This window comes from Aureococcus anophagefferens (assembly GCF_000186865.1).
Source record: "Aureococcus anophagefferens unplaced genomic scaffold AURANscaffold_2, whole genome shotgun sequence".
Lineage (NCBI taxonomy): Eukaryota > Pelagophyceae > Pelagomonadales > Pelagomonadaceae > Aureococcus > Aureococcus anophagefferens.
Genome location: NW_008705562.1, coordinates 30,857 through 53,173, shown reverse-complemented (window position 1 = coordinate 53,173; position 22,317 = coordinate 30,857). Strand labels below are relative to the sequence as shown.

Genomic DNA, 22,317 nt, shown 5'->3' with positions numbered 1-22,317 from the left:
TGGGTCAAGGTCATGGAGAACGTCGCCCACCACATGCGCATCGCCGAGTACACGGAGCGCGAGGGCGAGCCGCCGCCGCGGAGCCCCGTCGAGGCCTTCGTCGAGCGCTACTTCGCGGCCTGCGGCTTCGGCCACCCGGCGGTGGACCTCGACTTCCTCGCGGCCCAGGCCAAGGCCAAGGCGCCGAAGAAGAAGGACGACTCCGACGACGACGACGACGACGACGAGGGCGAGGGCGGCGAGCAGAAGGAGGGCGAGCCCACGCCGCCGCTGCCGGCATAGGGATTATTTAAACAAGACGCCTACGGCTTACTTGCCCCTGCCGGGGGGGCTTGCCTGCGGCGCGGCGAGAGCGCGCCCTTCGGGCGCGCTCGCGCGTGCTGAGCCACTCATTCCCGTGTCAATGCTTCCCTCTGCACCGCTCGCGCGATGACAGCCATTTAATTTACGTCGCGGGGGGCGTGGCAGCCCCCCGCGCTCCGCGGCCCCTTTTCGTGCGCGCCATGCGCGCGCGGGCGCGCGCGGGGCAGCGCGCGGGTCGCCGGCGGGAAGGTTCAAACCATGTCCCGGCGATGCTTCCGCTGATAAGCCGAGAACAGCATCTTAAAGTGCACAGCCAACGGCGACGACGACCACAGAATCCTGTGGGCACCGTGCCGGCACCGCCGCGGGTTGCGCTTCGCGCCCTTCGGGCGACGACAGCCATTTAATTTCCGTACGGCGGGGGAACCGGCACGCACAACTCACGCATATATATATGGAAAGCATCATGGGTTCAACCAGGCCGGTGCCCAACCCCTTTGCAAATCGCTCTCCGGGTCGGCGCGAGTCGGCGGCGCCCGCATCCGGTCGCCGCCCGTGTAAGTTCACGCCCGCGAAGCGGTCCAAGCGGTCCGAGGACGGCGCGGTCGACCCCTACGCGACCTTGCCGCCCCCGCGGCCCGTGAGCGAGGAGCATCGATGGGCAAGGCCCAGGAGAAGCGCGACGCCGCGGAGAAGGCGGCGGCGAAGAAGGCGGAGAAGGACGCGAAGAAGGCGGCGCTCAAGGAGGCGCGCGCGGCCAAGAAGGCGATCAAGGCGGAGAAGAAGGCCGCCTGCGAGGTCATCGAGAAGAAGGAGCTGCCGCCGGCGCCGGCGCCCCTCGACGACCCGTCCTGGGACGACGCCGCGCAGGCGTCGCTCGACGGCGCCGTGCGGGCCTTCGGCGCCGCGCTCGAGCTCGCGGCGCGCTGGCGGGCCGTCGGCGACGCCGTCGGCCGGTCGCCGCGCGCGTGCGCGCGGCGCTTCGTCGCGGTCCGCGGCCGCCTCCTCGCGGTCCGCGCCTGGGAGGCCGAGTGCGAGGCGGTGCGCCGCTTCAACGTCGAGGCCGTGACGCTCGACGCGGCGTCCAAGGCCGCCGTCGAGGCCGCGGCGAAGGAGGCCTTCGACGCGCGGCTCCGGCAGTCGGCCGCCGCCGCCGCCGCGGAGACGCGGGGCGCGTCGGACGCCATGGTCGCCGAGGCCATGGGCGCCGTCTCCAAGGCCGACGACGGCGCCGCCGCGGACCGCCTCGCGGCGAGCGGCGTCGTCGCGACGTTCGCCGCGCCGCCCGTGAAGAAGCACCGCAACTGCAAGGACATCAACGTGTCCAACCTGACGGTGACCTTCCACGGGGCGCCCATCCTCGAGGGCACGGACTTCGTGCTCAACTGGGGCAACCGCTACGGCTTCATCGGCCGCAACGGCAGCGGCAAGTCGACGCTCATGCGCGCCGTCGGCGCGCGCGCGATCCCCATCCCCGAGTCCATCGACATCTACCACCTCACGACGGAGTACCCGGCGACGGAGGAGACGGCGCTCTACGCCGTCATGAAGGTCGACGCGGAGCGCGCGGCCGTCGAGCGCGAGATCGACGAGCTCAACGACGCCATGGCCGAGCTCGCCGAGGCCGACGACGACGAGGCCGCCGAGGACGCGACGGAGCGGCTCACGGTGCTCTACGAGCGCCTCGAGGAGCTCGACAGCGCGACGGCGGAGACGCGCGCGTGCGCCATCCTCACGGGCCTCGGCTTCTCGCCGGAGCGGCAGCAGCAGAAGACGCGGGACTTCTCGGGCGGCTGGCGCATGCGCGTCGCGCTCGCGCGCGCGCTCTTCATCCAGCCCGCGCTCCTGCTCCTCGACGAGCCGACGAACCACCTCGACATGGAGGCCGTCGTCTGGCTCGAGGACTACCTCTCGCGGTGGACGAAGATGCTCTTCATGGTCTGCCACAGCCAGGACTTCCTCAACAACGTCTGCACGCACGTCGTCCACCTCGACGCGGCCCACCGGCGCCTCGCCTACTACCGCGGCAACTACGACATGTTCGTCGAGACGCGGCGCGACGCCGCCGTCGAGCAGCTGAAGAAGTACGACGCGGAGCAGGCCGACATCAAGGCCATGAAGGAGTACGTCGCCAAGTTCGGCCACGGCAACTCGAAGATGGCCAAGCAGGGCAAGTCCAAGGAGAAGCTGCTGACGAAGAAGCTCGCGTCCGGGCTCACGGAGAAGCCCGTCGAGGAGATGAGCCTCAAGTTCCGCTTCCCGGACCCGGGCCACATCCCGCCGCCGGTGCTCCAGGTCAACGACCTGACCTTCGGCTACCCGGGCTGCCCGGCGCTCTACGAGGGCGTCGAGTTCGGCCTGGACCTCGACTCGCGCATCGCGCTCGTCGGGCCCAACGGCGCGGGCAAGTCGACGCTCGTGAAGATCATCAACGGCGAGCTCACGCCGCGCCTCGGCCAGGTCCGGCCCCACGGCCACCTGAAGATGTCCAAGTTCACGCAGCACTTCGAGGACATCCTCGACCTCACGATGACGCCCCTCGACTGGTTCATGGGGCTCTACACGGAGCTCACGCGCGAGGACGCGCGGAAGTGGCTCGGCCGCTACGGCACGTCCGGCGTCGTCCAGATGCAGGTCATGAGCCAGCTCTCCGAGGGCCAGAAGGCCAAGGTCGTCTTCTGCAAGATGGCCAAGGAGTCGGCCCACCTCCTGCTCCTCGACGAGCCGACGAACGCGCTCGACATGGAGATGATCGACTCCCTCGCGGACGCGATCAAGCACTTCAGCGGCGGCGTCGTCCTCGTGTCGCACGACATGCGCCTCATCTCCCAGGTCGCCGAGGAGATCTGGATCATCGACAAGGGCGTCTCCAAGTACACGGGCGACATCCTCAACTTCAAGATGGACCTGCGGAAGCAGATGCAGCTCGACGACGGCGCGCGGAGGAAGGGCGCGTCGCCGCGGACGTCGCCGAAGCTCGCGCCGGCGCCGCCCGCGCCGGCGCCGCCGTCGTTCCGCCTCGACCAGGCGCCGCCGCCGCCGCCCGCGCCGCGCGCCGCCGCCGCGCCGCCGCCGGACGCGCCCAAGTCCCGCGCGGACATGCTCCGCGACGCGGCGCCCGCGCGCTACGTCCCGCCGGGCCGACGCGGCGGCGACGCGCCCGCGCCCCGGCCGGGCGACGGCGCCTGGTGAGCGCGCCGGGTAAGGGGGCCCCGCCGGGGCGTCACGTCGTTACGATAATGCCCCGGCGGCACGTCGGGCACGTCGGCCGCGCGCGCGCGGCCGCGGCGGCCCGGAGGAGCCGCGCGACGCAGTCCTCGTGGAACGCGTGGGTCGCGGCGCCCCCGCAGGGGAGCGCCACCGCGGGCGGGCCCGTCGCCTCGATCCCCGCGAGGCAGATCGCGCAGACCTCCTCGGCGCCGCCGGCGGGGCGGTGCCGGCGGAGCGCGCCGAGGACCGCGGCGGGCGCGAACGCGGCCGCGGGCGCGGCGGGCGCGTCCGCGAGCGCGGCCGCGAGGAGGCCCCGGAGCCGCGACGCGCGCGGCCGCGCCCGCGACGCCGCGAGCGCCGCGTCGATGCGCGCCCGCGTCCGGCCCAGCGCGACGACGGCGTCGGCGGGCGGGGGAGGCCGCGGCGGCGGCGGCCGCGGCCGCGGCGCGCGGAGCTCGCCGTCCGGCTTGCGCGCGTCTCGGAGGCGCCGGAGCCGCTCGCCCGCGTCGTCCTGCGCGAGCCGCACGGCGCGCATCTCGGACCGCAGCTCGGCGGCGGCGGCCGCGACGCTCGAGGACGAGGCCCGCGCCGCCTCCGCGCCGAGCATCGCCGCCCGTTGCTGCTCGACCTGGGCCCGCAGCTGCGTCGCCCGCGAGGCGAGGGACTGGAGCTCGGGGTGGAGCCCGAGGAGCTCGCGCTCCCGGGCGCTGAGGGGGCAGGGGCCGCGGGACCATCATGGAGCCCCGGCGAGTTTCGGATATGTATACGACGCTGAAGTCAACGACTTAGTCAACGTGAGCAACACGTAGATGCCCCGCGCGATGGAGCCCGCGCCTCGCCTCGCTCGCGGGCCGCCGCGCCGCCGGTCGCGGCCCCAGCGGGCTCGCGCGGGCGCGGCCGGAATTGCCGGGGCGGGCCACAGTCGGGGATTATCGAAAGGCCGCGAAGGCGCCGCCGCCGCCCGGCGGCGGGCGGTGCCTGCCCCACTCGGCGGCGTCGGCGCCCCGCGCGACGCGGTCGCCCGCGCGCGGCGCCGGCGCGCCCTCGCGCGGCACGCCCAGGAGCCGCGCGAGCTGCGCGCGCTCGCGGTCGTCGAGCGCGAGGTCCGCGGGGAAGGCGACGAGGACGCGCACGAAGAGCGTGCCGCGCCGGCTCGGCGCCCCGCGCACGGGCATGCCCTCGCCCTCGACGGCGCGGAGCGACCCGTGCTTGAGCACGGCGCCCGCCGGCGCGAGCGCGAGCGCGAACGTCGTGCCGTCGGGCCGCTCGACGCGGACGACGGGCCCGCCGCCCAGGGCCTCGGCGAGGGGCACGGTGGCGTCGAGGAGCAGGTCCGCGCCGCGGCGCCGGAACCGCGCGTGCGGCGCCTCGCGCAGCTCGAACGTCGCGGACGCGCCGCCGTCGGTCCGCGCGCGGACGACGTCGCCCCCGGCCGCGCCGGGCTGCAGGCGCACGCGGCACCGCGACCCGTCGTCGAGCGCGACGCTCAGTGTGCGCCCGGCGTAGCAGTCGTCCAGGCTCACCGTGATCGCGAAGCGCCGGCTCCGCGGGCCCCGGCCGAAGCCGCCGCCGCCGAAGACGCCGCCGCCGCCCCCGAAGGCCTCGCCGAAGGCGCTGCCGAAGGAGCCGAACATCTGCTCGAACATGGCCGCCGTCCGCGCGTCGACGTTGCCCGCGCCGCCGAAGCCGCCGCCGCCCGGCGCCGCGCGCGGGTCGACGCCCGCGACGCCGAAGCGGTCGTAGGCCCGCCGCTTCTCCGCGTCGCCCAGCACCTCCTTGGCCTCGTTGAGCTTCTTGAACTGCTCCGCGTCGCCGCCCTTGTCCGGGTGGCACGCCAGCGACCGGCGCCGGTAGGCCCGCGCGATGTCGCCGGCGCTCGCGTCGCGGGACACGCCCAGGGCCGCGTAGTAGCCGCCGTCGTCGCCGCCCCCGCCGCCGCGCGGCGCGGCGACCGGGTCGACGCCGCGCCGCGAGAGCGCCGCGGCGCCGGCGAGGACGCACAGGAGCGCCGCGGCGGGCCTCATCATGCGCAGCGGTTGGCGAATGAGCCTCCGATTTTGAGGAGGGCTTGTTCAGGAGGCTTTGAAGGCTACCGTGAACGATGCCGGAGGCGCCAGTGCCGAAACCAACCATAGGCGTAGGACCCCCCAATAGAAGTATTATTTATTATTCTGAGGCGGGACGCGTTACTACTCTGTACGTAGACCGCGCGCGCGCGTGGTCCGGTGAACTTCAATTTGGTTCGACCCTAGGCAAAATCGGTCGAATATATCATACTGAGTCAACCACGGCTCGTTAAATTGTATAATCGCATCGATTCCGACGTGTTTCAGGCGGGGAAACGTAGAGAGGCAACTTCAACATTGCACTGATCGTGCAAACTTTTTGACCCAGGACTATTCGGATTTTATTTTGGTTTCGGCACTGGGAGGCGCGTGCGGTGGACCCCTGTAGACCTGGCCCTACGACTGGGTGCCGCGCCGCTACGACGACGACGACGACGACGACGACGACGACGACGCCGCCGAGTTCGACCGCGCGCGCCGCGCGCTCCCGGGACCTGGTAGTCACTGGAGTCCGGCTCGTGGTCCGACTCCGAGCGCTTCCGCCATCTGGAAGCGCACCTAGGTATGCAATTTTCGTTCGCTCCGCTATCTCCTCGAATCGAGTCGCGGCGGGCGCAGAAGTGAAGGCATGCGCAGGGCCGGCCTTGTGAGGCCGCGGAGCGCACAAACCGGGCCGTCTACGGCTTCACACGGGCAATGATGCAGTGAACCGCCTCCTAGGTGGTTGGGAAATGTTACCATCTCCTATGCGCTAAACGCTCTCTGTAGCGCGAAAATGCCTGACCGCAAGTCAGGTGAAACGTCCCGGCTGGGGGAACGTTGGGGGAACCTCTCTGCTCCCCCGCAGCGAGTCGGGCGTGGCGGCCGGCCACGACCGGGAGCTGGGTGAGAGTCGGGTGAGCACGCGAACCTGGTCTCGAACCCGACCTGCACACTCACAGCGCGCTGTTCTTCCGGCTGCGCAGCTGAGCCGGCTTGCCCTGCGGTTCTCGGCCGGTGGCTCTTCGGCCTCAACACGGCGTGCCCGCAAGGCACGCCGCACCGCCGTTCCTCCCCGGCACGGTGCCGTGGCACCCGCCCGCCTCCCTGCACGCTGCGGCGTGCACACTCTCATTCCCCGGCCTGGCTTCGCAGTCCCCGCTCCGCCTTTCCGGCCGCGGCGGGGGAGCAGAGGAGCCAGGATACCCCTAGGATACCCGTAACGCAGTCTCACTCTGATCTGCGTGCGTCGGGGCGAGCGTGGGGGGCGAGCGGCGGGGCAATTTGCGCTTTGAGCTCGACGTTCTTCGAGTCGGAATGTTGTGAGTGTGCACAACACTAACGACGGGTCATCTCGCTCAAGCCTCAGGCCGGCCTAGCCTCGCGCATGCAGCCTCGGAGGCCTCCTCGGAGACGCCCACGTCAGAGTCTGGGCACACAAGCCTCACCGGAGGCTTCTTCGCGAATTTTCGTTCGCCGTCGAGCCCCGATCTTCCTCGAGTCGCGGCGACCGCGTGCGATGTCATACAAGCTTAGGCGCGCGGCCAGGGACGTTCCGTAGGTCGTAGGCTCGTAGGCACCGGCCGAGGCTACGTAGGCTCGTAGGTACCTACGCGGTCCGTTGTAGGCTCCCAACGGACAGCCCCCCAGTGGGAGCCTACGTAGGTCCGTAGGCTCGAGTCGAGGCTACGTAGGCGCGTAGGCACCTACGTAGCCACCTACGGAACGTCCCAGCCGCGGCGCGGCGCGGCGCGCGGAAAGGCAGCTGAGCGCGGCCCACGCGGACGCTTAGGGCCGTCTCGCCCGCGGGGACGCGGACTGTCGTCCGGGAGCAGGCCGCGTGGGAGCGCGAAGCCTGGTCGGAGTTTTACACGGAGAGCCTGCTGCTGGTCGACGGTCGAGAGGCCTCCTCGAGGACCTCGACCGTGGCGCCGCGCACGGCCGCCTCCGACGCCTCGACCAGGACCCCCCCCCAAAACGATCGAGACCCGCGCCGCCCTACTCCTGGAGGAGGCGCAGGAACGGCGGGAGCTCGATGTCCGCGTACTCGCGGCCGGCGAAGTAGAGGCGGAAGAGGCGGCAGCTCGAGTTGACGCGGACCTGGATCGTGGAGAAGTAGGCCACGCCGAAGGCCTTGGCCGTGAGGTCCGCGAGGTCCGCGGAGATGTACTGCCAGCCCGCGCCGAGGACCATGGGGATCTCCGCGAGGTGGCCCTCGATCTTGACGATGGACCTGGGCAGGCGACGAACATGTGCCACGCGACTTCAATGGGCGCGTATGCGAACGATGTCGACACGACCATGTCGCTGTCCGTCGAGAACGCGACAAGAGCCACCGATTCGTCCAAACATCGGCCGCGTCGACTTCGATTCGACCGAGCTCGAGAGGTTTCGCCGGACCCGTCCACGCCGCCGGTCGTTTCCGGCGCAGCGACGGACCGCCGGTTGCTAAAGGAGAAGGTGTAGTAGTTGTCGTCGCCGTCGACGACGTTGACGTCGATGCTGAAGAACTTGTCGAGGCACTTGGCGTAGGCGACGAGCAGCGGCTGCACGCCCGCTCTCGTCTGGAACGTCAGCCGCGCGCCGGGGCCGACGAGCTCGGCGACGACCTGGCCCTGCAGCTCCTTGTCGTCGACGATGGCGACGTCGCCCGTGACGAAGCCGCCGTCGCGCCGCGCCTTGCAGTCCTCGCGCGCCTCCAAGATCTCCTGGCAGTGCTCGATGCCGTCGCTGTAGGCGTCGCGGGGGAAGAGGGCCGTGATGTCCGGCGCCTCGGAGCTCAGCTGCGTGAGCGACCCGGACGCCGTGTGGCCCCGCGACGCCGTCATCATGGCGCCGGGCCGCGGGCAGCCCGGGGCAACGCTCTATCGTTTCCCGCGGTATCTGCGCCGCGCGGTTCTTGCCCTGCACCCTGCACCCGTGGAGCTGTCCAAGCTCGCCGCCTGTAGCTGTGGTGGTGGCGGTGGTGCAAGCGCCTCAGCTCGCCGCCGCCGATCCGCCGCCGCTTCTTACGAGCGCCGCGCGCCGCGGCGCGTCCGCCAGCTCGCCAGCTTCACCGCGCCGCGCCGCGTCCCCGCCCCTCCCCCTGTTTCCGCTGTCCGGTGACGAGAGGTTGACGCCAATGCGTCGCGTCCGAGCGTTGGACTATAGACCCAACTCTGCCGTGACGATCGAACTTCCGCCGTTTCCGAGGACGCCGCGACCGACCCCCCCCCCCCCCCCGCCGCCGCTCGAGTCCGGGCGCGCGGCTCGGCGCCGCGCGCCGCGCGCTCCTCGAGCCGCACCTCGTCGCCGTCGGCGCGCTGACGCGCGCGGACGTGCCGGCGATGACGCGCGCGCGCGCCGAGTGCCGCGCGCGGGGGCTCGCGCTCAAGAAGCTGCCGAACCGACTCTGCGGGCTCGCCGTCGAGGGCACGGACCGGGCGTTCCTGCGGGGCCTCTTCTCCGGGGACCTCGTCGTCCTCTACCCGCGCGACGCGGACGACGGCGCCGACGCGTCGGCGCTCGCGGGCCGCGTCCTCGAGGCCGCCGAGGCCGGCCCTCGAGGGGCTCGGCGGCCTGCGGCCGCTCCGCGCGGAGCTCGGGCGCGCGCTCCGCGCGCCGGCCGCGCGCGCGGGCCGCGCGCTCAAAGCGCCCGCCGCGCGCGCGGGCCGCGCGCTCAAAGCGCCCGCGGCGCGCGTCGGCCGCGGCGTCGCCGCGCTCGAGCGGGCGGCCGGCGCCGACGCGTAAGCCCCGGCCCCGCCGCCGGCCCCGGGGTGGGCGCTCCTTGCGTTAGGCGCGTGCGGCTCAGGCTTTGGCCGGCGGCGGCGCGGCCTTGGGCGTGACCTCGTGGGGCTGGACGGCGTGGACGTAGATCTCGTCCTTCGGGTGGTCCTTCTCGCCCTCCTCGAAGCAGTAGCTCGACGCGACGGCGAGCTTGGAGCCGTCGCAGTTGAAGGCGAGCGCGGCGACGGACGTCGGGAACTGGGGCAGCTGGCAGAGGCGCTTCTTGTGCGCGCCGTCCCAGAGGTTCACGAAGCCGTCGGAGCCGCCGGTCGCGAAGGTGCCGTGGGCCGGGTGGAACGCGAGCGCGTTGACCGGGTAGACGACCTTGCCGACGCGGTGGCACTTGAAGGCGTACTTGCGGCCCTGGGCCTCGTCGGCGAAGTACTCGACGGCGACGCGGCCCTCGATGGACGACACGGCGAAGCCGTCGCCCCCCGGGAAGCACCGGAGGCACCGCGTCTGGTGCTTGAGCGAGCTCTCGCGGCGCTGGAGCGGCGCGTCGAGGCGCCGCGCGTCGAAGACGAGCACGTGGCGGTCGCTCGTGCCGACGACGACGCGCGTCGGCCCGGCCGCGACGTCGAGCGCGAAGACCTTGCCCGGGACCTGCGCCGTCGCCTCGCGCTGGCCGCTCCGCGGGTCCCAGCACCCGACGGTCCGGTCCCAGGACCCGCTGAAGACGACGCCGCCCTCGCCGTCGTAGCGGAGGCACCGCACGCCCGCGTCGTGGCTCCCGAACGCGGCCCCGGCCCCGCCGCCGCGGCCGCCGTCGACGCGGACCGCGCGGACCGCGCCGTCGACCGAGCCGACGACGGCGAGGTCGTCGCCGCCGGCGAAGCACGCCGCGAGGCACGCGCTCGGCTGCGGCAGGCTCGCGACGAGCGGCGACGCCGGCCGCCCGAGGTCGTAGCAGCGCACCGTCGTGTCCCAGGACGAGCAGAGCAGCAGGTCCGGGTTCGACGCACTGAAGGACACGCAGGACACGCCGTCGCTCGGCGGGTCCGGCACGTTGTAGAGGGGCGTCGCCATGGTCGGCGCGTTCGCGGCCGTCGAGGTCGAGTCGAGGTCGCGGCCGCGGCTGCCGTCGTTCGCGGCGTCGGCGCGGCCCCGGCCGGGGGTCAGCGGCGCTGAGCGCGCGAGGCCTAGCAGGAGGCCTAGCAGGCCTCCTAGCGCGCAGCTCCCGAGTAACCCGGACGCGCGCGCGCGGCGGCGCGTGAGCTCCGCGCGGAAGCCGCCCGGCACGGCAGGTACACGGCAGGCTTCGAACCTGGCGACTCGCCCCCCCCGCCGGCGCCGCCCCCCGAGCGCCGCGCCCGCGCACTTGCCCGCGCCGCCTTAGGAGGGCGCCGCCTTGGACTCCTCGTCCGCCGGCGCGTCCGCCGGCGGCGGCGCCTGCTGCATGGTCTTCGCGAGGCTCTCCTGCCACGTCTCGGCGTGGTCCGCGTCCGCCGCGGCGCGCGCGAAGGCGCCGCCGAGGAGGAGGAGCGCGGACGCGCGCCGGAGCCGCGCGGCGGCGTCGACGCGCGTGTCGTAGAGGACCTTGTGGCACGCGGCCCGGAGCGTGGCCTCGACGTCGACGACGGTGATGCGCCACATGACCTCGAGGAAGGACATCATCATCTCGCCCTGGCGCGCGTCCGCGGCGCCGCGCGCGCCCGCGCCGCCGCCGCCGCGCGCGGCGCGCCGCTCGGCCGCGTGCGCGACCGTCGACTTGAGGGCGACCTTGACGACGTCGCGCGCCGTCTCGAGCTTCGTCGAGACGACGTGGGCCTTCTGCCGCAGGGAGACGAGGTGGCCGCCGAGGCCGAGCGCGGTCGTCCGCCGGCCGCGGTGCTTCGCGCCCGCGGTCTCGTAGACGTAGGCGATGACCGCGAGGAGCGTCGCGCCGAAGGTCGTCGCCGCGAGGTCGCCCGCGAGGCCCGCGGCGCGCGCGGCGAAGGCCGCGTCGTCCTCGTCGCCGTCGACGAAGGGCGCGAGGCGCGCCGCGAGTTTCACCGCGCAGTCGACCTCGCGCTGCCGCTGGCGGAAGGCCGCCTCCTCGGGGGGCATGTCGTCGTCGCCGGCGCCCGCGTAGGTCGACAGCTTGAGCCGGCCCACGTAGTCCTCGAACTTCTCGGACCCGAAGACCATGGCGAAGAACGTCGACGGGTCGAGGAAGTCGACGTCGCCGAGGCCGCCCGCGCCGCCCTCGTCGTAGGCGCGCCGCAGCTGGGGGTTCGACAGCACCTGGTAGGCCTCGCCGACCTTCTGGAACGTCGCGGCGGCCGCGGGGTCGCCGCCGTTCTTGTCCGGGTGCAGCTTGAGCGCGCGCTTGTAGTAGGCCTTCTTGATCGCGGCCTCCGTCGCGTCCGTGGGCACGCCGAGCAGGTCGTAGTAGGCCGCGTCGGCGACGGCGCGCGCCGCCTCGCCGCCGCCGCCCGCGGGGCGCCGCTCCTCCCGGAGCCGGCGCCGCGCGTCCGCGAACTTGGCCTCGGGGTCCTCGCCGGCGACGGCCGCGCGCTCGGCCTCGAGGTCGTAGTGGACCCAGGCCCCGGCCGCCTCGTCCCACTCCTTGCCGTCCTGCGACGCCTCGACGGCCGCGGGCGTCGCGCAGATGCCCTCCGCGAGCTCCCGGACGCCCGTCGCGACGCCGAGCACCGGGAGCGCCACGAGGCCGACGAGCCCCGCGCCGACGCCCTGGGCGAAGCCCTTGGCGCCGCCCTCCTTGGCGCCGAGGACCGGCGCCGCGAGCAGGGTGCCGACGCCGCCGACGGCGCCCATGCCCACGTTCTTCACGAGCCGGTACAGGCCCTGGCCGGCGTGCTTCACGGGACGCGAGTCGCCGATGCCGAGGCTCGCGAGGTCGATGGGCTCCTCGTCGGCGGCGGCGCCGTCCGACTCCGACGCCGCCGCCGCCTCGGCCATGACCGCGCAGTCGTCGCGCACACGAAGCTCAGCTGCGAGACGGCGACGGGCACGGGCGGCGGCCACGTCGTGCGCGCGACCGTCGGGAACCAGACGTCGGCGGCCTACGACGCGAACCTGTCACCGCTCCCGCGGCCAACCCGACGACGCCGCCGCTGGGAGATCCAAAAGCTGCGCCCGGGGGTGGAGCCGCCGCGGCATCATGATCTTGGAGCGCCGCGGCGATTCCTGCGGCGCGCGCGACGGCCGTCTCGTCTCCCGGCGGGGGCGCCGCTCGCGGGTCGCGCCGGCGAGGCGCCGGGGCGTTACGCGGGCCGACGCGCGCGGCCGGGGCCGGCGGGGTCACTTCGACGCGCGCTCGGGCGCGGGTGCCGCGCGCGCGGCGGCGCGGTGCTGGAGGACGGCGGACGTGGCGCCGACGGCGCACTGCGTGGTGGAGAAGAAGCACCAGATCGACGCCTGCTCGTGCGCGTTCGCCGTGAGCGCCATCGCGAGCGCGGGGCCCGAGGCCATGAGGAACGCGACGGCGTCGAGCTCCGAGAGCCCCCCGATGCAGAGCGCCGGCGCGAACATCATGAAGGCGTGGAGGCCCATGCCGCCGAGGAAGTAGGTCGGCTGGGCCAGGGGCAGCGCCCACGCGAGGTGGAAGCTGCCCTTGTACGTGCAGAGCCGCGGGCCCTCGAGCCAGTCCCGCGACGCGCCGTAGAAGGCCTCCTCGGTGGCGGTCAGGGCGGCCCGGTCGAGGAGCGACGGCGAGAGGGCGAGGCGCGCCAGGCCCAGGGCGCACTGGGCGAGGCAGAGCCGCGACACGAGGTCCCAGAGTTTCGCCTCGCCCGGCGCCGCCTTGCCCGTGCTCGGCCGGAACGCGCGGAGGTAGAGGTTCGTGAAGTAGGGCTGGAACTGGATGTGGACGTAGCCCAGGACCGTCAAGACCTGGTTCGCCGCGTCCGCGCACTTCGCGTCGAGGAGGTCCTCGGCGATGAAGAAGTACTGGACCGACTGGAGCAGCTCCATGAGGCAGAAGAAGAGGATGGCCTTCGTCATGTCGCGGTTGCCCGTCAGCCTCCAGACGGCGCCCGCCGACGCGACGCCCAGCGCCGTGAAGGCGCCCGACGTCTCCGAGTTCCAGCACATGGCACCGGTCGTCGACGCGCGTGGGCTGCCCCCCGCCGCTGCGGCCCGCGGACGGCGGATCCGGCACTTGATCCGGCGCTGCTACAATTGTTTATTTAAATTTTAGCGCCGGCGTGGGAGGACTCCTGAGCCGCAATTTGAGCCGCACACCCAAGAGCGCATGCGGCCTATACCTAGGCCTCGCACGGGAGAAGTCGAACTACGCCGCCGGGGGCCGCGGCGCGCGCGCGAGCGTCTTCTCCGAGAGCCAGCCGCGCGGCGCGACGATGCGGCAGCGCCGGACGCCGCCGGCGGTCGTCGCCCGGCCGTCGACCTCGACGACGGCGCCGCGCGGCACCTCGCCGACGAGCGGGCTGTCGAGGCCCGGGCCCGACCGCAGGAGCGCGCCCTTCGACGGGCGGACGGCGTAGGCGAGGCGCGGCGGCGGCGCCGGCGGCGCCTCGCGGGCGGCCTGGAGCTGGGCCTCGACGAAGCGCGCGACGGTTCGGACGAGCGGCGCCTCGCGGCCGCGGTAGAAGTGGTCCGCCTGCGCGTCCGTCGCGACGGTGACGCGCGGGCACCGCGACGCCGCGAAGGCCTCGAGGTCCTCGGCGCGGCAGTACTCGTCGAACTCCGCGAGGCAGAGGAGCGACGGCGCCGGGTGCGCCGCGAGGAAGTCGAGGAACGGCGCCGCGGCGGCGCCCGCGCCGTCCGCGTGGACCGGCGGCGCGACGAGCGCGAGGGCCGCGGGCGCGGGCGCGCCGGCGAGGTGGCGCGCGGCGGCGAGCGTGCTCCAGGAGTAGGCGACGAGCCCGACGCGGCCGTAGCCCCGTGCGCGCGCGAACGCGAGCGCGGCGCCGACGTCCTCCGCGTTCGCGTCGAGCAGCGCGTCCCCGTCGTCGGCGCCGCGGCGCAGGTCGAAGCGCAGCGTCGCGACGCCGGCGCGGGCCAGGCCGCCGCAGACCGCGGCGACGACGTTGTTGTGCATGTTCCCGCCGTAGTGGGGATGCGGATGGCACACGACGACGAGGGAGCCCGCCGTCGCCGCGGCGCCGCTCCCGGGCGCGAGCAGGCCCTCGAGGCCGTCGAAGCGCACGGGCGTCTCCGACAGCGCGCCCTCGAGGCGGCTCAGATGCGCCGCCTCGCCGAGCAGGTCCATGGGCGGTCGGGGCGCCTCACGCCATGTCGTCGAGGGGCTTCCCAGGAACGGATAGTGAAGGGCACCATCAATACGTTGAGGGCAGGGAGGCGATGCCGCATCCCGACTCGATCCGCCGCCCTGACCGCCACACTCTTGGGCGCGCCGCCCGCGCCGTTCTCCGATGGTCGTGCGGAGCTCGCTGCACCGCACGAAGTACTCGCGCGGCCGGCCCAACGCGTCGCAGCCCGACACGTGGCGCGCCCTGCCGCCCGAGCTCCTCGTCGAGCGCATCGTGCCCTACGACGCCGCCGCCCACGACCTGCGCGGCCGGGTCACGGCCCTCGTCGCCGGCGTGGAGGGCCTGGGGCGCTTCCGCGACGCCGCGCGCCCGCGGCTCGAGGACTTTGCGATGTCCGAGGACGCGTGGCACCACAAGGACAAGCAGGCGGGGCTCACGGACGCCGTGCTCGCCGACGCCGCCTTCCTCGCGGCCTTCGAGCGCTTCGTCGTCGGCTGGGCGCTGCCCCACGTGAAGGCGCGGCTCGCCGCGGCCGACGGAGCCTACGCGGCGCCGACGACGTTCTACTACCAGCGGCCGCCGACGCTCCGGCTCCAGCCCGGCCCGAGCGAGCGCTTCGTCGCCTGCCACGACGACGCCCGCTACGGCCACCAGCCGGGCGAGCTCAACTTCTGGCTGCCGCTCACGGACGTCGCCGAGACGCGGACGACGCTCGAGGCCGAGTCCGCGCCGGGCCGCGGCGACTTCCACGCCCTCGCGCCGAGGCCGGGCGAGGTCGCCGTCTTCCACGGCACGCTCTGCCGCCACCGGGTCCCGCCGAACCCGTCGGCCTGCACGCGCGCGAGCCTCGACTTCCGCGTGGGCGTCGAGGGCTGCTTCGACCCGGCCTGGGTCCTCCGCGGCACGCTCGACGACCACCACCGCAGCTCCGTCGTCCTGTGAGGGGCCCTAAGCGCTCGTGTGTCGTCCTCGGCCCGGGCGCCCCGGGCGACGTTGAAGGCGTCGATGAACGGCGCGGGGCACAATCTCGAGAGGCTGATGGCGACGCGGAGAGCTGCCGCCGTGCTCCTCGCCTGCTGCGTCGCGTCGGCGCATCGATGCGCCACTCGCCGTGCACGGCATGCTACGGCGCCGGCGCTGGCGGCCGCCGCCACTCGCCGTGCTGCCCTCCGGTACGCGGCGACGGCCGCCGGCTTCGGCGCGGCGCCGGCGCTGGCGGAGAAGCCCTACAATCCTCTGAACCTCAAGGGCCAGTTTTGGGAGACGGGATCGTTGATCTATACGAAGCCCGAGCGGCCGGACCCGGAGCAGGTCGAGCGGAACGCGGCGCTCGCGCGCGAACGGCTCGGCGCGACGCTGGCGGCGCTGCGCGCGGCGCGGCGCGACGCGGACGCGGGCGACGCCGCCGCGGTCCTCGACGCGCTGCGCGACGCCGACGTGTCCGAGCGGACGATCCGCCTCGACGGGCAGGCGCTCGTCGACGCCGCCGAGGACCCCTACGTCCCGCGCGAGCAGCTGTCGCGCGCCGCGGCCGCGCTGTCGCGCGTGCTCGCGGCCGCGGAGGTCCGGCGGAGCCCGGCGGCGGGCGCGGCGACGGCGACGGCCGTCACGGCGCTCTCCGCGACGGGGCTCGTCTACGTCGTCCCGGGCGCGCCGAGCATCGTCAACAACGCGCTCGAGCGGTCGCGCGTGTCCGGCGACCCGGGCCTCGACGTCGTCGTCGCGCTCGAGGACTGCATCGCCGCGGTGTCGCTGCTCCTGCGGCCGGAGCCGGACGAGCCGCCCGCCGCGGCGGCGACGAAGGCGCGCGGCCGGCCGCGCTAGGGCCGCCCCGTCGGGACGCGCGTCGAGACCGCCCGCGCGTTACACGTGCGCGAACTTGCACGCGGCGCCCTTGCGGCACTTGCCCTTCTTCGCGAAGGTGAAGCACGGCTTGGGGCCCTCCGGCGGCGGCCGGTTCTCGCCGCTCGCCGCGCGCGCGACGTGGCGGAAGGGGCAGGCGTCGCCCCGGGAGCACCGGCCCTTCTTCTTGAATTCCAAGCACTTCTTGGCCAGCGCCTCGCCGCCGGCCGGCCGGGGGCCGCCGCGGTCCGCGGGGTGGTCGAAGCGGCACGCGTCGCCGTGGGGGCAGAGCCGCCGGAGCCAGAGGTGGCAGACGTCGTCCCGCGCGCGCTCGACGTCGGCGATCTTCACGGCGTACTTCGCCGGGGCCGGCGCGGCGGGCGACCGCGGCTCCCGGCCCCGGACGTAGCCCGCGGCGAGCGCGGCGGCCTTGCCCGCCTCGCGATCGAAGACGACGAAGCCGAAGCCGCGCGGCCGCTCGTCGTGGTCCCGGACGACGGAGGCCTTCGCCACGGCGCCAAAGGCCTCGAAGCTCCTCCGGAGCTCGTCGTCGCCCCAGGACTCGGGCAGGCGCGACGCGTAGACGCGCCGCGGGTCCTGGCCGTCGTCGTCCTTCTCGGACGCGGGCGTCGCCGCCTCGCCGCGCTTCACGCGCTTGTCGTCGCCGGCCGCCTCGTCGCCCGCCGCGCCGCCGTCCGCGAGCTGCTTGCGCTTCGCACCGCCCTTGGACCGCACCATGCTCCGAGCGGGCGATGAGAAGTGAGCCAGACGGACGGGCTTTGCGCGAACAGCAAGTTGCACTCAAAGTATCCAGGGACTTAAGTGATCCCCACGGCAGCATGGGCGCCGCAGCCCGGGCCGCGGCCCTGGTCGCGGCCGTCGTCTGCGCCGCGTTGCTCCTCGCGTCGACGCTCCCGTCGGACCGGGGTTCCCCCGTCGCCCTCGAGGCCCTGGAGGTCGCGGACAAGGCGAAAGTCGCCAAGCTCCTGATCGACAAAGGCATCTCCAAGGAGCTCATCTGCCACAAGCAGACCTTCGCGTACTGCGGGTCCGCGTCCTGCGACGTCCTCTCGACGGACACGGCGGCCTGCGGCTGCAAGATCTACCGGGACCGCACGGTGAAGTTCAAGCTCTCGTGGACGACGGGCATCCTGCTCGAGTCCGTCGCGTTCCGCCGCGCGGTCATGGCCGTCGTCGACGGCGACGACGACGAGGCGACGCGGCTCATCTGCGACGCCATGGACGACGGGACGCTCTACTCGACGTCCTACGGCACGTCCCACGGGTCCGTGAGTTTAGACGAGGGCCGCCGGCTCGCGGCGTCCGGCGGCGCGGACGCGTCGGCGTCCGCGCTGAACGCGTCGGCGACGTCCGACGGCGACGTCAAGGCGTCGTGCATGGGCTCGCCCTGCACCTTCGAGTCCTGGGACGACGACTGCGGCGCGACGTGCATCTGCGCCATCGAGGCCGAGAAGCGCGACGTGGACTCGTGCCTCCGCAACGGCGTCGGCTCCGACTACTGGACGGACCTGAGCTCGCTCATGGGCGTCATCGGCGACATGCAGGCCCTCTTCACGGCCGACGGCGACGTCGTCGCCTCCGTGCGGGACGCGAAGCGGTGCCGCGCGGACTGCACGGTCCACCACCAGTCCTAAGACGCGCCCGCGCCGAGGAACCCCGCGTCGGACGCGCCGCAGGGCGGGGAGCAGTCGAGGACGAGCACGGGGCGGTCGCCCCGGCTCAGGTTCGCCGTGCCGCGGTGGGACACGTTCGCGTTGAAGAGCAGGAGCGACCCCCGGGGCAGCGCGCCCGCGAAGACCCGTTTGGGCGCGCCGGGCACGCCGCCCTTGACCTTGGCGCCCGTCGCGACGTCGCCGAAGGGCGCGGCGAAGTCGAGCTCCGTCGGGCCGCGCCGCGCGTCGACGTCGACGAGCGCGAAGAGCGCCGTGACGCCGCGCGCGCCGTCGACGTGCCAGCCCTGGTGGCGGCACCCGGCGTGGGACGTGACGACCTCGACGCGCGCGACGTGGCCGAAGCCGAGCGCCGCGACGACGTCGCGCCACGGCGCCGCCGCGGCCACGACGGCCCGCGCGACGTCGGACCGCCAGCCGTCGAACGCGCACGACGGGCCCCGCTGGCAGGGGCAGTTGAAGAGGCGCGTGCCGGACCGCTTCGCCGCCTCCCGCTCGCCGATGGCCGACACCTTCTCGTGGGCCGCGCACTCGCCGAGCAGCGCGGCGACGTCGCGTTCGGCGAGCGCGTCGTGGAACACGCAGCACTGGAAGCGCTCGAGGCAGCGCCGCGCGTGGGCCGCCGCCGCCTCGCGGGCGGCCCGGCCGGAGGCCGCCGCCGGCAGGGCGTAGGCGATGGTCTCGAGGAAGCGCCGCTCGTCCTCGGGGTAGTGCGCCAGGAGCGCCGCCGCGCGGGCCGCGCCGGACGACGGCGGCGGCGGCGGCGGCGCGGGTGGCGTCCGCGCGGCGCGGCCCTTTGCCGTCGGTGGCGGCGGCGGCGCGGGCGGCGTCCGCGCGGGACGGCCCTTTGCCGTCGGTGGCGGCGGCGGCGCGGGCGGCGTCCGCGCGGGACGGCCCTTCCCTACCTTCTTGCGTCCTCCCATAAGAGGCTCGCCGGGCAGCCCAACCCGTGACGACGTTGCACCTCGTTGCACCTGAAGTTTCCCCCATCCGGAAGCTCCAACTCCGAGAGCTCCCGAGCGTCCCTCGCCTGACCGAGGGCGAAGGGCCGCGGCGCGCACGCCGGGCGTCGCCCGGGCGATGGTGCCTCAGCGACCGTGCCCGCCGCCGGGGGGCGTCGGGCGGCGCGCGCCCGGGTCCGGCGGGTCGACGCGGGCGCGAGAAACAAAAAATCCCGTTTAAAAACATACAATCAGATCAAAACAGAAAGTGCCGTCGCGCTCAGATCACCATGGGGCCGGAGCCGCGGGCGTGGTGGCCGCCGCCGGGCCGCGGCCGCGCGGCGTAGAGCTCCGGCGGCGGCCGGTCGTAGGCGCCGTAGGCGTCGCCGGCGTAGCCGTACCTGCGCGCCGCGTCGTGGCCGGCGGCGGCGGCGGGGGCGGGGGCGGGGGCGCACCGCGGCGGGTACGGCTCGTAGCGCGGCGGGCCGTCGTCCGCGTAGTAGCGCGGCGGGTACGGCGCGTGGCCTGCGCGGATTCCGCGTCTCCGGCCCGACTTCGGCGCGCGCCGTGCGCGACGCGTTCGACGCGCGACAAATATTGAATCCACACCGCGCGTGGCGCGGCGCGGCGTGGTGGTAGTGGCCGTAGTAGTCGTCGTAGTGCGGCGGCGGGAACATGTAGCGCGAGGACGGCGGGATCGTGTCGTAGATGTAGCCGCCGTAGGCCGGCCGCGGCGGCGACGGCGGGCGCGGCGGCGGCAGCGGCGGCGGCACGGGCACGCGGAACTCCATGCCCGGGCGGACGCCGTCGGGCACGATGACCCGGAGCTGCTGGCCGTCCGACGCCTGGACGATGACGTGGCCTGCGCGCGCGCGGCGGTCGCGATCCCCCGGAGGCGCCGGACGACGCGGGCGCCGAGGCGCCGACGCCGCCCGTCGACGTCGGGAAGCGGCGCCCGCGGAGGCTCCGGAGGCTCCGCGGGCGCCTCGATGCCGGACGCTGGACCGGGCTGCCCCCCGTCGCGTTCCCCGGGCAGGCCAGCGTCATGAATTCGGGCTCCGGCGGCAGCCGTTCCGGCGGCGGTGCCTCGCGCCGCGCGTCGGGCAGCGCGTAGGCGCCGGGGCCGTAGGGATGGCGCCAGGCGCCGTCCATCGGGCCGACGCGTCGTCCGCCTTCCTCTGCCAGCCAATGCGGCCGGGTTGAACGATGACATCGAGGGCCAAAGTTGACCACGACGGCGAGGATACGATATGATGCCGAAACTTTTCAAGATGACTCCCCAATCCTAAGCAGCCCCAGCTGTCAGCCACATCGTCGCCGCCTCGTCCGACATGGCGGCGACCATGGCGTCGACGTGGGCCCTGCAAAAGGCGCTGCCGCCCGAGGACCCAAACGTCGTCGAGCGGGCCCTCGGCGACGGGCGCGTGCAGATCGGCGCCTACGAGGTCCTCGAGGTCATCGGCGAGGGCGAATTCGCGAGCGTCTGGGAGGCGCGATCCGCGGCCCGGCCCGGCGAGCGCCTGGCGATGAAGGCGATCAAGAAGGCGAGGGTCGGCGTCCCGCGGCCGCGGCGACTTTCGAGAGCTTTCGGCCGGGGAAACGACGAACGATCGTCGCCGACGCGCTTCGTAGGCGAGGGTCGAGCGCCACGCGTCCCTGCTCAAGGCGAAACGCAACATCGCGCGCGTGGACCGCGAGGTCGCGGCGCTGCAGCGCCTGCGCCACGCGGGCGTCTGCCGCCTCTACGGCGTCGTCCACTCGCCGACCTACGTGTACCTGGTCATGGAGGCCGGCGACCGCGACCTCTTCGCGTTCCTCGACGGCTACCCGCGCGGCTGCGACGACGGCACGGTCTGCGCGGTCATGCGCATCCTCGCGCTCGCGCTGCGCCACTGCCACAACGCCGGGGTCGCCCACCGCGACGTCAAGCCCGAGAACGTGCTCGTCGTGGGCGACCCGGCGACGTGGGGCGACGCCGAGGGAGTCGTGAAGCTCTGCGATTTCGGGCTCTGCGCGGACGTCGCCGGCGACCCGCGGCTCACGGACTTCGTGGGGTCGCCGGGCTTCTTCGCGCCGGAGCTCATGACGGCCGAGTCCTACTGCGGGCGCGGGGCCGACGCCTGGAGCCTCGGCGCCGTGCTCGTCGAGCTGCTCCTCGGCCACCGGGCCTTCGAGGCCGCGTGGTGCCCGCCCTACGAGGAGCTCAACGACCCGGAGAAGTTCCTCGACGGCGTCCGCCGCGCGGCGGCGCGCGTCAAGCTCGGCGCCGCCGCGGGCCCGCCCTCCGAGCCCATGGCCGCGCTCCTCGAGCAGCTCGTCCAGATCGACCCGGCGCGGCGCGCGACCGTCGCCGACGTCTGCGGGGCGCCCGTCTTCGGGCTCCTCCGCGACAGCCAGCGTCGAGCGACGGGAGTGTTTTTTCGCGTGAATTTCGCCCGAAGATGTGAGGAAATCCGACCCCGTCGCACTTGGTAGGCGACAGCCCCTCCGGCGGCCGCAAGTTCCTGCGGCTCACCTACGACGACGCGCCGGCGATCGCGGGCCTCCTCCCCGCGGACGCGCGCCCGACGGGGCGCCGCCGCGCCTACGGCGAGACGCCGAACACGACGCGCCGCGCGCTGCGGCCCGCCAAGGCGCCCGCCGCGGCCGACGAGGCCGCCGCGCCGCGCGTCGGGGACATCGCCGACGCGCTCCCGAGCCTCATCGTCGGCTGACCGCGGCGCTCGAGGACCGCTCCCTTCGGACCCGCGCCGCCCGGCCCTCTAGCCCGGCCCGGATCCCGGCGGCGCCGCGCCGCCCGCCCAACTAATGTATGTTCGACGCGCGGCGTCGCCCCCGGGCTCCCGGGCCCGCGGACCAGTTACGCGCTCACGCCCGTGGCGCCGCGCGCGACCTGGAACGACACGAAGGCCGCCGCCTTGAGCGCGCGCGGGTCGTCGCCGCGCGCGACGCCGTCGAGGAGCGCGTCGACCGCGCCGGGGTCGTCGCAGACGACGTCCGCGTGGGCCGCGGCGGGGCCGCCCGCGGCGGCCGCGCGGACCACGGGCACGAACGCGTGGCCGTGCGCGGCGAGCATGCCGTCCGGCGTCGCCGCGACGCAGACGACGACGTCGGCGTGCGCCGCGACGAGCGCGGCCGTCATCTCGGCCAGGGACGACGTGGGGCTGTCCATGACGTAGACGCCGGCCGCGGCGCGGGCCGGCCGCTGGCCGAAGGCGAGCGACGGCGCCGGCGCGGCGCGCGCGAGCGCGCGCGGCGCCGCGTCGGCCGCCGCCGCGGGGCCCGCGAGCGCCGCGAGCGCCGCGGCGAGCGCGGCCGCGGCCGCGCCGGGCGCGGCGGCGACGAC

The 22,317-nt window shown here is 74.2% G+C and overlaps 6 protein-coding genes across 6 annotated transcripts; 2 read left to right on the top strand and 4 right to left on the bottom strand.

Annotated features, from left to right (window-relative positions):
• Nucleotides 1–834: 834 nt before the first annotated feature.
• Nucleotides 835–3,495, top strand: AURANDRAFT_52159 (hypothetical protein; the record flags this gene model as incomplete). Its single annotated transcript, XM_009035263.1, has 1 exon — nt 835–3,495. The coding sequence occupies one exon, from the start codon at nt 961–963 to the stop codon at nt 3,493–3,495; it is 2,535 nt and encodes an 844-aa protein (XP_009033511.1).
• Nucleotides 3,496–5,240: 1,745 nt separating this feature from the next.
• AURANDRAFT_17901 (hypothetical protein) lies at nt 5,241–5,435 on the bottom strand (the record flags this gene model as incomplete). The annotated part of the gene is made up of 1 exon (XM_009034675.1): nt 5,241–5,435. A coding segment is annotated over one exon (195 nt), but the record flags the coding sequence as incomplete, so codon positions are not given.
• Nucleotides 5,436–7,556: 2,121 nt separating this feature from the next.
• AURANDRAFT_19628 (hypothetical protein) lies at nt 7,557–7,757 on the bottom strand (the record flags this gene model as incomplete). The annotated part of the gene is made up of 1 exon (XM_009034674.1): nt 7,557–7,757. A coding segment is annotated over one exon (201 nt), but the record flags the coding sequence as incomplete, so codon positions are not given.
• Nucleotides 7,758–9,368: 1,611 nt separating this feature from the next.
• Nucleotides 9,369–10,334, bottom strand: AURANDRAFT_4153 (hypothetical protein; the record flags this gene model as incomplete). Its single annotated transcript, XM_009034590.1, has 1 exon — nt 9,369–10,334. A coding segment is annotated over one exon (966 nt), but the record flags the coding sequence as incomplete, so codon positions are not given.
• A 1,104-nt stretch (nt 10,335–11,438) lies between these two features.
• On the bottom strand, nt 11,439–11,711 carry AURANDRAFT_17290 (hypothetical protein; the record flags this gene model as incomplete). Its single annotated transcript, XM_009034673.1, has 1 exon — nt 11,439–11,711. A coding segment is annotated over one exon (273 nt), but the record flags the coding sequence as incomplete, so codon positions are not given.
• An 8,603-nt stretch (nt 11,712–20,314) lies between these two features.
• On the top strand, nt 20,315–21,446 carry AURANDRAFT_20231 (hypothetical protein; the record flags this gene model as incomplete). The annotated part of the gene is made up of 2 exons (XM_009035264.1): nt 20,315–20,527; nt 20,637–21,446. The coding sequence occupies 2 exons, from the start codon at nt 20,315–20,317 to the stop codon at nt 21,444–21,446; spliced, it is 1,023 nt and encodes a 340-aa protein (XP_009033512.1).
• Between the last annotated feature and the right edge of the window lie 871 nt (nt 21,447–22,317).